Here is a 14,419-nt window from a genome sequence, read left to right as displayed (position 1 = left end):
TCTACTCCTCGTCGCCGTCGCCGCCGTCCTCGCCGTCGCCGCCGCCGCCTGCCGCCACCCGTGGTATCTGAGCCCACGTCGGAACCCGCTAGTCGTGCCCTCGCGATTTCCAAATCAACCCGCATGCTCTCGAGCATCGAGTGAAGAAGCATCTTCTCCGTGGGGTCAGCGGCGGTCCTCCATTCTTGGAAGACCGTGTACATCTGATCCCGCGTATGGTTACGCGAATGGAGAGTGTACTCGAGTGGGGCGGGTGGGAGGGCGGAGGATTGTCGGTCCAGTTCAAACTTCAAACCACACACCTCTAATTATATAATAAACAATTTATTTATTATTTAAGTCTAAAATAATTTAGAAATTTAAATTTCATAATTTTTGGTAAATGTAATTTTCAAGAATTTTATTAATGCTATTTATTGGTATTTGTAATTTTTATACTCTATAAATACAGACACATTTCATTTCATGATTTTAATGAAATAATTTTGCTAGTTGTAATTTTATAAATTAATTAATAATTACAAAATAAAATTTAAAAATAAGGCTGGTAGCATTGTATGTTAAATACAGTGTTTTTTAAAATTATTTCATTTATAAGTGAATCTTAGTATATAATTACCAATTATACTCCCTCCGTTCTATAGCAGTAAAGATATTTATTTCCGACACGAAGATTAAAAAAATTTGTGTTAGATAAGTTAAGTAAATGAAGAATAAAGTAGGAAAGGAAAAAGGTAAAGAGATGAAGAAAGTATAAAGTAGTAAGAGAGATTAAAGTAAGTGAAAAGAAATGCGCCGAATTTTACTAAAAAGAGAAATGATTTCACTGATATGAAAAGTACCAAAATACTACTCCATCGGTCCCAACTAAGTTGAGTCGTATTCCTTTTTGGAACGTCCAAACAAAGTTGAGTCATTTCCCTTTTTGACCAAAAACAAAATATCCAATCACTCTTACTTTATTTCATCATCTATTTTATTCTCTTTATATCTCTCCTATTTTATTCTCTTTCCTATTTTATTTTACTTTAATTTAACTTATTGAACACAATTTTCTAATCTTCATATCCAATAATTTTGTATCAATTTAGTTCGGACGGAGGGAGTAGTAAAATGACTCTATTCCTGTAAAATATGATGAAATATATTTCGGCCCCATCGGCCTATATTAATGTGAGTAATGCGTAGGGGCATTTTCGTATATGTAATTCAAAAGTAAAATTAAACATTATCTCTGGTATATGTAATTTCCAAGACTTATGTACGAAATGAGTTAATGTGGAAAGGCGAGGGGTATTTTCGTACATCCACATAAGCTTCAGCTCGTTCTGTCATGGCGGTGAGAGTGGGACTGCTGAACGTATACACAGAAAATAGCATCGTGAATCGTGATCAATAAATGAGAATTTACAATCGACAAATATAAGAAATTGATCACACGGAAGAGACAAAGATGCTGAGTTGGTTCAGAAAGGGCAAGAATTTGGGCGGAGGAGGATACAGGAAGGATAGGCCGCCGGAAGATGACTGCTGCCCAATTTGCTTCGATGACTTCCACGTTCCATGCCGCACTAACTGCGACCATTGGTTTTGCGGCATGTTTCTCTCTCTGCATTCCTTTTTTAACTCTTTTGGTTTTCAATTTCAACTTTAAATGAAGAAGTTGTGATTTCAAAATTTTAGGGTTTTGGTTGTTTCCTTTGTCTATAAAAAGGTTAAGCAGTTGAATGTGGGAGGAAATGATATGCATATTGTTACATTGGATATGTTTGATCAGGAAAACTTGAAAAGCATGATGTTGTGATAGCTTTAGTGAGACTCTGTTTTGCACATTCCTTTGCAATTGGTTTATTGTATTGCTTAAATGTCATAATTTCATCCTCAACAACACCTACTTATTGATTACAGGCAGCTGCCTTGTTCGATTTTCGAAGTTCATGGCAAATTTCCAACTGTGCAAGTGCCCTATGTGTCAATCCTGGATATATAATCTTGTTCCCTATACGCCTGTAATGATTCAGCCAGGAAGAGAAGAGGTTGGTGAAATCCTCGGGGAGATCGAGCAATATAATCGTGAAAACGAGGTCAGGTGGTTTAGCTTGTTCTTTTGCTGCTACTTTAATTGTTTCAAGTTTCAACCATTGATATATAATCTTGTTCCCCATTCACCTGTACTGATTCAGCTGAGAAGAGAAGCTGGTGAGTTACTCGGAGGGATGAAGCAATATGATCGCCAACGCAAGGTTGGGGTTAGCTTCTTCACGGTATGTTCTTTTGCTGAAGCTATAGTTATTTCAAGTTCTTTTGCTTATTAAATATTGACATATGCTGCTTTTTCAGAGAATGGGGGAATAGGGAAGACGAGAGAATTCTTGACTGTATGCCATGCCTTGACATGTTATCCTGATTGAATGAAAATTTCATTGCTAACTGTTATACATAATCTAATCTGTTATCTGCTAATACAAGTCTCATTGCCATTTTACGTGCTTTCGGAAGTTTACTTGTCTTATGCCAGTGTCTCTTTCTGTCCAATGGATTTCTCTCTTGCATATGAAAATGAGTTGTATGTTAATGTGGTGTATGAGCATGTGGCTTGGTTTTCAATCATTCATAATCAAGGCCTCCATGAAGTGAATTTTGATATGCCTCTTTCCTGCTATTTCAATACAATTTTTTGGCAACAGTTTAACTAATTTCTGGGTTCAATTTATTCGGCAGAAATATGGAGATCTGATTGATCGCATGGAAGTAGTGATGGATACTATAATTAGCACAATACGGTTTATTACTGTAAGTTCATTTCCATGAGCATACTTCTCTGACTCATTGTCACGCACATTTACGATTCATGATCTATGCTGGTATATCAGTGTTAGTGCGTGGTATAAAATACTGTTCAAATACCTCTCTGCAAATTTTGATAGTGTGTCGCCCCTCTAACTTCTTACAGTATCAGTGTATCACTAAAAAGTAGTAAATGTTTTTTGATCCTGTTGCTACTACATTTACTTTCCTTCTAATCCTTGTTTGCAGCTGCTGATGCCCATTGTCTACACAATATATGACCTCCGTTTGTGGCCAAATGGTATGCTCCTCTTTGATTCAGTTTAGACCGATCGTATTATGGTTCTTGTTTCTTTGTTTCCTATGCGAAAAGGATGAAGCATCAACTTTATTCGACTCTTGTATAGTTTAGTGTAAGCTACATGTTGAAAGAGCAAGTTGGTTGTTTGGCTACTCACAGCTTAATTTGTTTGACAGAAGGGATTGAATTCCGACTAGTTTACATGGTGAGATGTGCTCTGTCTCTACTTACTATTTGGATGAATAGGCGATGGTTGCGGGATCGCTTGCCTGAATGGAATGGAGATCGATAATGGATTCCGTTGTAGGAAAATGTGTTTTTGTGAAAATTCAAATGCTTGGTGTGGATAGTGATTTTCTTTGTCTGGCTGCAACTCATCATTTGGACCTTACTATTATTCACTGGTTTCATCAATATATCAAATGCAATAGCCTTATCTTCTCAGATAATGCATGAATTTTAAGTTACTACTTACTCGCAATTTAGATCTCATCAATTTATAAAATGCAATAGAATATGATTGGTCGAACCATGTTTTTGTGAAATGGTGTGCTATGCTAATGAAGGATGAAAAACATATGCATATAGATGTGATCATGGGCTAGTTTAGTTAGTTTCCATTTCACACTTTGTACTTGTAATTTAATTTATAATTTAACGGTTTAACGCCAATATGCTCTTATTGGTGTCGTTATTGTTGTGACTGAAAAAAAAAGCCATAGCAAAGTTCTAGGCCCCTGTAAAAATCACAAGTATCTTAACACTTATCATTTTTAGGACTAAATCATGTGAATTATTAAGACATAAGTGGAGTATGAAATTAATCAAAATAAGAGTAGATAAAACACAATTTGAATAAAAAAAACAACCTTTAATATTCAACATTATATTTTTTTTTCAATTTATTCAATAATGAAATTAATGAGACAACCTTTAGATGGGGGAGCTAAGTATATAAGCCTAATTAGCAATTTCCTACAAGTGGAAAACATCAGTACTAGTAGTAATTAATTGAGACACGGGAGCTAAAACCGAAACTTCCTCCATTTTTATTTTCCCATTATTTATGTTTGATAGTGATATTTCCATACCACAAAGAGAGCTGTTACACGTAATAAAAAATTTGAATGTTGCCCATAAAAATGTGTAAATAGTTCAAGCAACAGAAAAGACAATTGTATAGGTTTTGGAACCAGTCTGGTTTTCAGCGTGTTGAATATTGTTGTCCAAGAAATATTGTTTTCTAGCGTGTTGGATATTGCTGTCCAAGAAAAATTGCTGTATAGTGTACAACATATTGCTAGCAGTCTTTTTTAATTTTTTTTTTTGCCACATGACAACTTATTATTCGTCAACATGTACAAATAATTGGCTATAAATAAGTGTATGCTCTTATTTTAAGAGGTAGTGGCGTATTTATTCTACGATCTTAGTAGAGAGAATAAACAAAATAGAGTAGGGGTATTTTCGTACAGTAAGGAATTTATACGGAAGGGTATTTTGGTACTTCAACAGAAATGATCACCCGCGTTCTGCTTCTGCCATGGCAGAATATATGATCATCAATACATATATACTGAAAAAATCATGATCGCAAAATGGGAAATATTCACAAATTATCAGCCTGAGAAATTGTTGAAACGGAAGAGAAGAGAAGATGACGATGCTGGGCCTGGGTTGGTTCAGAAAACGCAAGAATTTGGGCTTACAATATACCAAGGATAAGCCGCGGGAACATTCGCGCTGCGACCTCTGCTTTAATGACTTCCACTTTCCTTGCCGGACTAACTGTGGCCATTGGCTTTGCGGCAAGTCTCTCCCTCTCTCTCGCTTCGTTTCTTTCCTCCTTCCTTTTTTTCTGCTTCAACTTACTTGAATTGAAGAAATTGGAATTTTTAATTTTAGGGTTTTAGTTTCTAAAATAAGATACGCAGTTGAGTTAAATGTGGGAGGAATTGAATTAGGTTTTATGTGTTTCTTAATCAAGAATCTAGATGAAGAAATCATAGTATATGATTGAGCTACTTGAAGCGTGCTGTTGTGATAACTTTAATGTGACTCTGTTTTACCCAATTTGTGCTTCTTATGTTCTGCTCACTTTCCAATTGGTTCATTGTATTGTTTAAATATCATCATTTCATCCTCAACAACACCTACATATGTGGCTACAGGTACCTGCGTTCTTCGATTTTGGAGACTCATCGATGATTTCCGAAAGTTCAAGTGTCCTAAGGTTATGTGTGAATCCCAGGTATATAATCTTGTTCCACATTCACCTGTAATGGTTCAGCCAGGAAAAGAAGTTGCTGAGGTCCTCGGACAGATCCTGCTATTTAATCGTGCACATAAGGTCGGCTGGTTTTGCTTTTGTTCACTATATGACATATTTCTTCGAGATGGATATATTTGAATCGAATTAGTTCTAACTGTTATAGTGCTACTAATCTGATTATCTGCTAATAGAAGTATCTTTGCTTTTTTACATGCTTTTGTAAGTTTCTTTGTCTTATGCTGCTGTTTCTTTTACTTTGAGAAGAACTACTTCTGTCCAATGATTTTCTTTCTTGCATATGAAACTGCATTGAATTGAATTGTATGTGCTGTGTGAGGATGTGCCTTGGTTTTGTCTCATTCATACAAATTCTAGAACTCCAGTTTCTAAAACTGTTGTATAATTCCCTGTGATTCCAGTTATATATATATATCTACTAGTTCAACTTTGATCTGATTCTTTCCTGCTATTTCAAGACAATTTGGCAAAAGTTAACTATGTTCCATGTTTCAATTTACTCTGCAGAAAGAGGTGAATCTGCTCCAGTGCATTAAAGGAACCTTGTACTACTTGATATTTGAAAATATGCCGTTATCTTATGTAAGTTCGTCTCTATGAGTTTACTTTTCTCCTCTAACTCATTGTTACGCGCATATACAATTCATGATCTATGCCGGTATACAAGTCTTAGTGCACGAGTGTTCAAATATCTACTGAAATGCAGTCATTCGTTTGATAGCATTTCACCCCTCTAACTTGTTTCAGTATCACTACAAAGAAAAATGTTTTTTTGCTTATGCATTTGCTTTCCTTCTAATCCTTGTTTGCAGCTGCTGATCCAAACTGCCTACGCAATATATGACTTCCGTTTTTGGCTGACTGGTATGTTCCTCTTCGCTTCAGTTTACACTATATATCATTATGATTCTTGTTTCTTTGTTTCCTATGCGAAAAGCATGAAGCATCAACTTTAGTATAGTCTTGTTGTATAGTTTAGTGTAAGCTGCATGTTGAAATAGCAAGTTGGTTGTTTGGCTACTCACAGCTTCTTTTGTTTGACAGAAGGGACTGAATTCCGACTAGTTCAAATGCTGAGATGTGCCCTGTGTGCACTTTTTATTTGGTTTAATATTTGGATGAATAGGCGGCTAAGGAGATAGAATTTGAGGCATTTGGCGGGGAATAGAATGGAGATCGATAATGGACAGGAAAATGTGAGTTTGAGCAAGATTTCCGGAAGGATGCTATGTTTTTGTGAAGCTATGCTGATGAAGAATGAAAATCATATACATATACAGTTATGAAAAGCTCTAGCTACTTCATTGAAGCTCTCTTGATCTTTCCTTTTATCCGTATTGATCAATTTCGACTGTTTGCAGCTTCTTAATTGATAAGTAGTATGATATGGGTTAGTTTAGTTAGTTGTTACTCAACTATTTCACACTATATACTTGCAATTAATTTGAAATATTTTAGTAGTAGTAGCTCATATCCATTCACCACTATACTCGTAATTTGACTTTTAATTTAGCAGTTTCTCACATATTTTTGTTGCGTTATATGTAAACTTTTGTCCTTTTTTTTGGGAAAATCTTTTGAATTATATTTAATGGGATAGTTTATCAAGAATCGGCACTAATACTCCACTTCACTTTGTTACACAAATCCAACTATATCGATACATGGATGAGTTTTTATTTATGTATTGTTTGATTTGCCTGACTTGATATAACAAGTTACAATGTGTAAATTTTAAAACTATATTTTGTGTTTATAAGAATTTTCTTGACAAAATCAGGACACTGAATAGACCCATATCGATACAATAATAGTATCCCTTAGTATACACGATTAGGTGTCTCGATTTTTCATTATTATCCGTCTGCAATTGGAGTTTCAGGTAACTCTTACTATACATATTACGTAGTCCAACATTCCACTAAATTATTCTACTCAACTTATATTATAAAACTAGTACTCCTTCCGTTCCCTCATAGTTTAGTCATTTTTTCATTTCGGAAAATTCTCTCATAGTTGAGTCATTTCGTAATAACTTTTTTCTTTCTCTTACTTTACTCTCTCTTACTTTATTCACTTTCTACTTTATTCTTTCTCTTACTTTTTTTTATCTATTTATTTAACGCACTCAACATTCCTTTCTAAGACTCCGAGCCCAAAAGTTTCACCTCAACTACTCCCTCCGTCCGCGAATAGGAGTCCCATTTTTCCATTTTAGTCCGTCCGCGAATAAGAGTTCCGGTTCATTTTTAGTCTTGTCTAGCTGCAACTCGTCATTTCGAGCTTTTCCTCACCAATATATCAAATGCAATAACATTATCTCCTCAACAATGCATGTCATGACTTAGAAGAAGTTTCTCTTAATTTAGATTTCATCAATATATCATTTGGCTTTGTTAGTTTAGGTAGTTGTTAGTCACTTAACCATTTCATATCATTTACTTGCAACTAATTTGAATAATAAGATATGAAGAATTTCAATTTCTTGTAATTATCAGAACATACACAATATGTACTTTCAAGCATATTTAATTGATGAGATAAGACAAGTATATAAACCTAAGTTCCTAAAAATGGACCTAATTAAATGAAAAACAGAAGCAAAAGTCAAATTTTCATGTTATTGCACCAAACAGGAGACTGTTTACAGGTAATGGAAGCATTCAATGTTGCTTCTACAAATGTGTAAATGGTTAGACTTAATTTTAATCCACATATATAGAAAAGAGAGCAAAAAGGAAAGACAATATATAAGATGTTTGGTTATTTTTTTAATCAATATATAAATTTTGATTAGTTCAAAATTACTTTTAGTTAAACTTTTTTTTTTTAATTACCAAGGGTATCTATCGCCAGGCCCAGTGATTGACTACTGACTTCAATGGGTGAGATAATTGGCCCAAGGATTTAAAGCTACTTCATACTCAAAGGACCATTTGGTTAAGGATGGACGAGTCTCATGCCACTCGACCACTCCCCTTGGGTTAGTTTAACTTATTTTGATACATAGTGAATACGGTAACTCCGGATTGAAATGTTTGAACATGATTTCGAATCGTAAGATTCTATGTGGTTAGCATTTATAATAACCAACAAAAAAGAGAGTAAATCTATCTGCATACATTAACTCTTTACCAATATAGTGAAAAGGTACAAAAACAACATTGTTCCAAAATCAAATTGAAGAATATATAAATAGTAGTACTAGTATTGTTGTTGGGACATACATAAAATTGACTAATCAACAATTTAAAATATTGGAGACGGCAAAATGTGGCCCATGGACAACTTGTAATGAACAAAATCCGTGCGAACGGATGCATCGTGCTAACATATAAAAATGTTAATATTGGATCTGTCTTCACCGTACGAACGTTTGCACATGAGTTCGCCTCCCTACTTAGTCAAATACGAGCATGCATGTTATAGCGTAATTTTTAGGGTTATCCTTAAATTATAGTCCGAAGTTTAAACTTGAAGTCATTTTGTAGTTTGAATTTGTAAAATTATGAAGGTAAGTGTGTACATATCTACGTTCACTCAATAGTTCACATCAAATTTTCAAACCAATCAATGCCAACGTACGTGCATTAGAGTTTTGCCGAAATTTGAATAGTGAACTTAGCCACAATTACATTTATTGTAATTTATGAATAGTAGTTTTTTAATAAGTACTATACTTGACATTATACTACTCCATATTTCTTGTTGTTCGATCGACTTAGTAATGATCATCATATCTCGTCTATGTAAGTTCAGATAGACGTGTCCTCTTATGAGGTCTGTTATTCTTTTACGATGTGAATGACTCATTTTTATATTGCATCACATAATACAAAATGATTATATGGAAATAGAAGCATGGAAGCTTTAATTCTTGTCTACATTTGTCAAAACCATAATACATACGGCGAAGATTCCTTTTCTCTTCAATTTACCAACTCTTTGTTTCATTAATATAAATAGAAAGAATTCTTCTACGTTTTTACAATACTAATGATTAAATTTTTTGGAAGGTCCTTTTCTCCTAAATTTGCCTACTCTTTCTTTCGTTCTCTACGTCTAGTAGTGGTGCTCGGTTCACAAATTAACAATGAGATATAACACTGATGTGATAAACTAAAATCGATATTTGTTTATGACTAAAATAGTTTTATGAAATAGAGCTGAGATAAATAATCATGAGATACAACGTAATCTTGATATTGTTTTCACGAACCAAGATATAGTATCACGAGCCAAGCTTTTTTTTAGAAAGACATCCGAACAAGATATAAGATTAGACATGCCCTTAAGTCATAAGTATACATGGTAGCCGAACGACCCATATAATAAGAAATTGTTCTACGTGTTTATATAATAAAGTTTTATCAATTGATGTATACATAGTTTTTACATTGTTTCTACGTTTGTATATATGATATGACGAAAGAAACAATCTGCCGTTCCTTTGTACCTTTAGATTATCAAAGCATCAATAACAGCGTACTTAGTGGCTACTCTAAGCACGTTTGCCGCGTGCTTAGCCACTAAGCACGAGACTACCCTTAGCACGTTCCATTCCGCGCGGATGCATGCAAATCCGTCAGCCAATGGGTGACCGACACATGTCCATGAAATGTTACTCCACCAAATAAGATAAAAGTAGAAAACAGAAAATAGTAGTTACAAAAAGACAATGAATTCCCTCTCCCTCTTGTATATATAAAGCCTTTTACACAGCTTAAAAAAGCAATGGCGAAGCATTTCAAGCTCAGAATTTGCAGAGCCATCGCCACCACTCTGCAATCCTGCCTCTCCAAACATCCTTCCGATCTCCCAACAGATCCCGTCCCTTCACTCTCACACTCCTCCGATGTCCCCCAACCTCACGCTGCCAATAACCACTCGCCGCAATTCAATTGGCAAAAAGAAGAAAAATGGCACGTCGTCGCTGAAATCCCCGCGCCGCCACCGCCGGAGAAGATCCGCCGCCGCTCGAAGAAGAAGAAACGATACGTCCCCAGCCGCCTCCGCCTCAGCACTTCCTCCGCCGACAGCGGCTGGTTCAGCACCGAGGAAATCGAAACCCTAGTTTCCTCATCTCCGCTATCCTCCTCCCCAATCGGAGAATCGCATAGAATTCCCCGCCGCCGGAGCAGGAGATCATCTCGATCGTCGAATCGAGCGGCGGCGGAGGGGAATTCGCCTCCGCCGGCGCCGGCGCGGCTGTCGATGCTGAAGAAGCTGATTCCGTGCACGGTGGAGGGGAAGGTGAAGGAGAGCTTCGCGATCGTGAAGAAATCGGAGGATCCGCTGGGGGATTTCAGGAGGTCGATGATGGATATGATCGTGGAGAAGCAGATGTATGAGAAGAAGGATTTGGAGCAGCTGCTGCAGTGCTTCCTGTCCTTGAATTCGAGGAGTTACCATGGGGTTATCGTCGAGGCTTTCTCGGAGATTTGGGCGGAGATGTTTGCGCCGCCTCCGATGGGGAATTACCGGCGCCGGCGGCGGGTGTCGCGAGTGATATATATATATATATAGAGAGGAGTGATCAAGGTCTAACTAATTTTAAGTGTATAACTAGAGACTAAATCTCAGCCACATATCTTATTACTCCAAATTAATCCTATGGCTTAAATAATCTTTCAGATTTTTCTCAAAATAAAAGCCCAAGGGCATTTTCGGAACTCATAAGATTAACGTGAATTGTGTGTAGCGATTTGTACAATCTGAACCAAATTCAGCTTATGATTTCTTCCATAGATTCAAAATTGTCCATCTTCCGTCCAGATTTCTTATTTGATCTTCCTAATCAAATCGCGTTTTTCCTGAATCATCCAGATTTCTGATTTGTTCATCGTGAATCGTCCAAATTTGTGAATTGATCAGTCATGATTTACGAATTTTCTCCATCACAATTCAACGATTCCTGATTTATTCATCTCGATTCATTCCTCATCGCGATTGGTCAGCCACGATTCAATACTGCAGCTCGATTTCTTTCTGATTCATTTCTCCAGCGAGATTGATCAACGACATTTGAATTTCTGATCGCATGGATTCAATTCCGTAACCATCGTTGGCAGATTATTCTGATTCAGATTCCCCTTCATCAGAAGAAGAAGAAGAAGAAGAAGAAGAAGAAGAAGAAGAAGAAGAATCTAAAGGTAATTATCAATTATTATCAGTTAAAGTGATGAAGATGAAGTCTATGTGTTTGTTCTTATAGCATGATTAGTGTGTGTATGATGCGAAAAAAGATGTCAGAGTGAGGTATATATGCTTTAAATGGAAGTGTACGCGTTTTGTGAATTGCACAGCATGATTAGCTCTAAAACTACTTATATTACGTTGGAGTGAAGTATTTATCATTTATAGTGATGTAAATATTTCATAGAGTGAAGTATAACTTTGGTTTTTTATACACTAGTGATTTAATGTTTACACTGATGTGTATATTTCATATAGTGAAGTATATATAACAAACAATGAAGTATAACATTGCCTTTTTATACAAACAGTGATTTATTGTGAATATTTCATAAAGTGAAGTATATTGAGTATATAGTGAAGTATATTGAACATATAGTGAAGTATATTGAGTATATAGTGAACTAGTATATGCTTATAATGAAATATATTTTGCATGCTTTATAGTGAAGTTTATATTACTTATAGTTAATTAAAGTTGCTTTATAGTGTACTTATATGAAGGTTTTAATATGTAGCTACTGTATGATATTTGCTCCTTTTACGGGTAAGGATAATCATGGTCACCATTTGACATTTGTTGTTGCCCTTCTGTCCCAGGTAAGAAGCATCTTCTTGCAGAAGGTGTTGTCCTGTCTTCCACACAAAAGAGAGCATTGATTGGGGAATTGCAAAAAGGGGAATGAGAAGGCAAAACATAGGCAGTGAGGATTTGGACATAAATAGTTCACTTTGTAGAGCACTTATGACTCATTTTTAGTACACTTTTGAGTGATTTTTATTTCAATTACATGTTTTGGTTCATTTATTGTGAACATATACTTGCAGTGAAGTTGAAATACTATATAGTGTAGTAACTGTTGTGTACAGTGATGTAAAACTGCTCTATAGTGAAGCAAATATGCTATGCAGTGAAGTAAATTAATAGTCAACATAATATTGAATTTAATTGAAACGGATAAGCTTTATATTGTACTAAATGACACATATTATGAACTAGTTTCATACAAATGGTCATGAACGCTTGAAGTTTACAATCATTTTTCCACATTTATCTCCATGTTGTTGCTACATTCTTGATAATGCTTTGATGTTGTCGCCAAGTTATTCAATGACTCATGGTTTGTTTCCGACAATATTAATGAGCTGCAATACTTTGTTCTTAGCCTTTGGAGTATTCACTTGCTGCTTCTTTTAGGCAATACATTTTCAATCGTGTTCCCGCTCGCCATAGTAACAGTCATCATATACTTCACTCTAAGGTGCAATGCAGCTTCTTGAATCTATATATGGTGCAGTGTTACTGAAATCAATAGAAGAAAGATAACATTAGCAATGATTACTAAAATTTTCACCTTTGTTAAGAATACATTTGTATATAGAAGCACCATAGTATTTCATATACAAGTATTATTATACTAACAATCAGCTATACATACAATCATCATATCATAACAAGAATTCGAAGCCTTCATATTAGTAGCATTGTTATTTGTTTACTATTAATTCATGCATAGATCACAAACACTTCACTCTAACACTGGAATACTTCACTCTAACCATGTTTTACTTCACTGAATTGGAAAAACAAAGCACTACAAGCATAGATCACAGACACTTCACTCTAACACTGGAATACTTCACTCTAACCATGTTTTACTTCACTGAAATGGAAAAACAAAGCACTACAAGCATAGATCACAGACACTTCACTCTAACACTGGAATACTTCACTCTAACCATGTTTTACTTCACTGAAATGGAAAAACAAAGCACTACAAGCATAGATGATAGACACTTCACTCTAACACTGAAATACTTCACTCTAACCATTTTTTACTTCACTGAAATGGAAAAACAAAGCACTACAAGCATAGATCACAGATACTTCACTCTAACACTGGAATACTTCACTCTAACACTGTTTTACTTCACTGAAATGGAAAAACAAAGCACTACAAGCATAGATGATAGACACTTCACTCTAACACTGGAATACTTCACTCTAACATTGTTTTACTTCACTGAAATGGAAAAACAAAGCACTACATGAATAGATGACAGACACTTCACTCTAACACTGGAATACTTCACTCTAAACATGTTTTACTTCACTGAATTGGAAAAACAAAGCACTACAAGAATAGATCACAGACACTTCACTCTAACACTGAAATACTTCACTCTAACCATGTTTTATTTCACTGAAATGGAAAAACAAAGCACTACAACCATAGATCACAGACACTTCACTCTAACACTGGAATACTTCACTCTAACACTGTTTTACTTCACCGAAATGGAAAAACAAAGCACTACAAGCATAGATCACAGACACTTCACTCTAACACCGGAATACTTCACTCTAACCATGTTTTACTTCACTGAAATGGAAAAACAAAGCACTACAAGCATAGATCACAGACACTTCACTCTAACACTGGAATACTTCACTCTAACCATGTTTTACTTCACTGAAATGGAAAAACAAAGCACTACAAGCATAGATCACAGACACTTCACTATAACACTGGAATACTTCACTTGTAGGCATGTTTTACTTCACCGAAATGGAAAAACAAAGCACTACAAGCATAGATGACAGACACTTCACTCTAACACTGGAATACTTCACTCTGTAAGCATGTTTTACTTCATTGAATTGGAAAAACAAAGCACTACAAGCATAGATGACAGACACTTCACTTTAACACTGTTTTACTTCAAACCAATGAAAAAATAGAGCAGAATAAGCATAGATCACAAACACTTCACTCTAATAATGTAATACTTCACTAAATGAAAAACAGAGCAGGTAGTTGTTACTCACGATCGGAGTCTACGGT

General features: G+C 35.5%; 3 protein-coding genes across 3 annotated transcripts; all 3 read left to right on the top strand.

The window, feature by feature from the left end:
• The first annotated feature begins 1,292 nt into the window (after window positions 1-1,292).
• Window positions 1,293-3,532, top strand: LOC125201684. The gene is made up of 6 exons (XM_048099899.1): window positions 1,293-1,595; window positions 1,909-2,084; window positions 2,184-2,264; window positions 2,722-2,793; window positions 3,037-3,088; window positions 3,265-3,532. Exons 1-6 carry the CDS (start codon window positions 1,454-1,456, stop codon window positions 3,378-3,380), a joined length of 639 nt encoding a protein of 212 aa, XP_047955856.1. The 5' UTR covers window positions 1,293-1,453; the 3' UTR covers window positions 3,381-3,532.
• A 1,132-nt stretch (window positions 3,533-4,664) lies between these two features.
• LOC125202082 lies at window positions 4,665-6,687 on the top strand. The gene is made up of 5 exons (XM_048100406.1): window positions 4,665-4,896; window positions 5,260-5,438; window positions 5,886-5,960; window positions 6,191-6,242; window positions 6,423-6,687. Exons 1-5 carry the CDS (start codon window positions 4,746-4,748, stop codon window positions 6,518-6,520), a joined length of 555 nt encoding a protein of 184 aa, XP_047956363.1. The 5' UTR covers window positions 4,665-4,745; the 3' UTR covers window positions 6,521-6,687.
• Window positions 6,688-10,112: 3,425 nt separating this feature from the next.
• Window positions 10,113-10,904, top strand: LOC125192968 (transcription repressor OFP7-like). Its single transcript, XM_048090656.1, has one exon. It carries the CDS (start codon window positions 10,113-10,115, stop codon window positions 10,902-10,904), a length of 792 nt encoding a protein of 263 aa, XP_047946613.1.
• The last annotated feature ends 3,515 nt before the right edge of the window (window positions 10,905-14,419 follow it).

This window comes from Salvia hispanica, chromosome 1 (genome assembly GCF_023119035.1).
Source record: "Salvia hispanica cultivar TCC Black 2014 chromosome 1, UniMelb_Shisp_WGS_1.0, whole genome shotgun sequence".
NCBI lineage: Eukaryota > Viridiplantae > Streptophyta > Magnoliopsida > Lamiales > Lamiaceae > Salvia > Salvia hispanica.
Note: the sequence above shows the minus strand (reverse complement) of the source record. Positions and strands in the feature narration are given on the sequence as shown.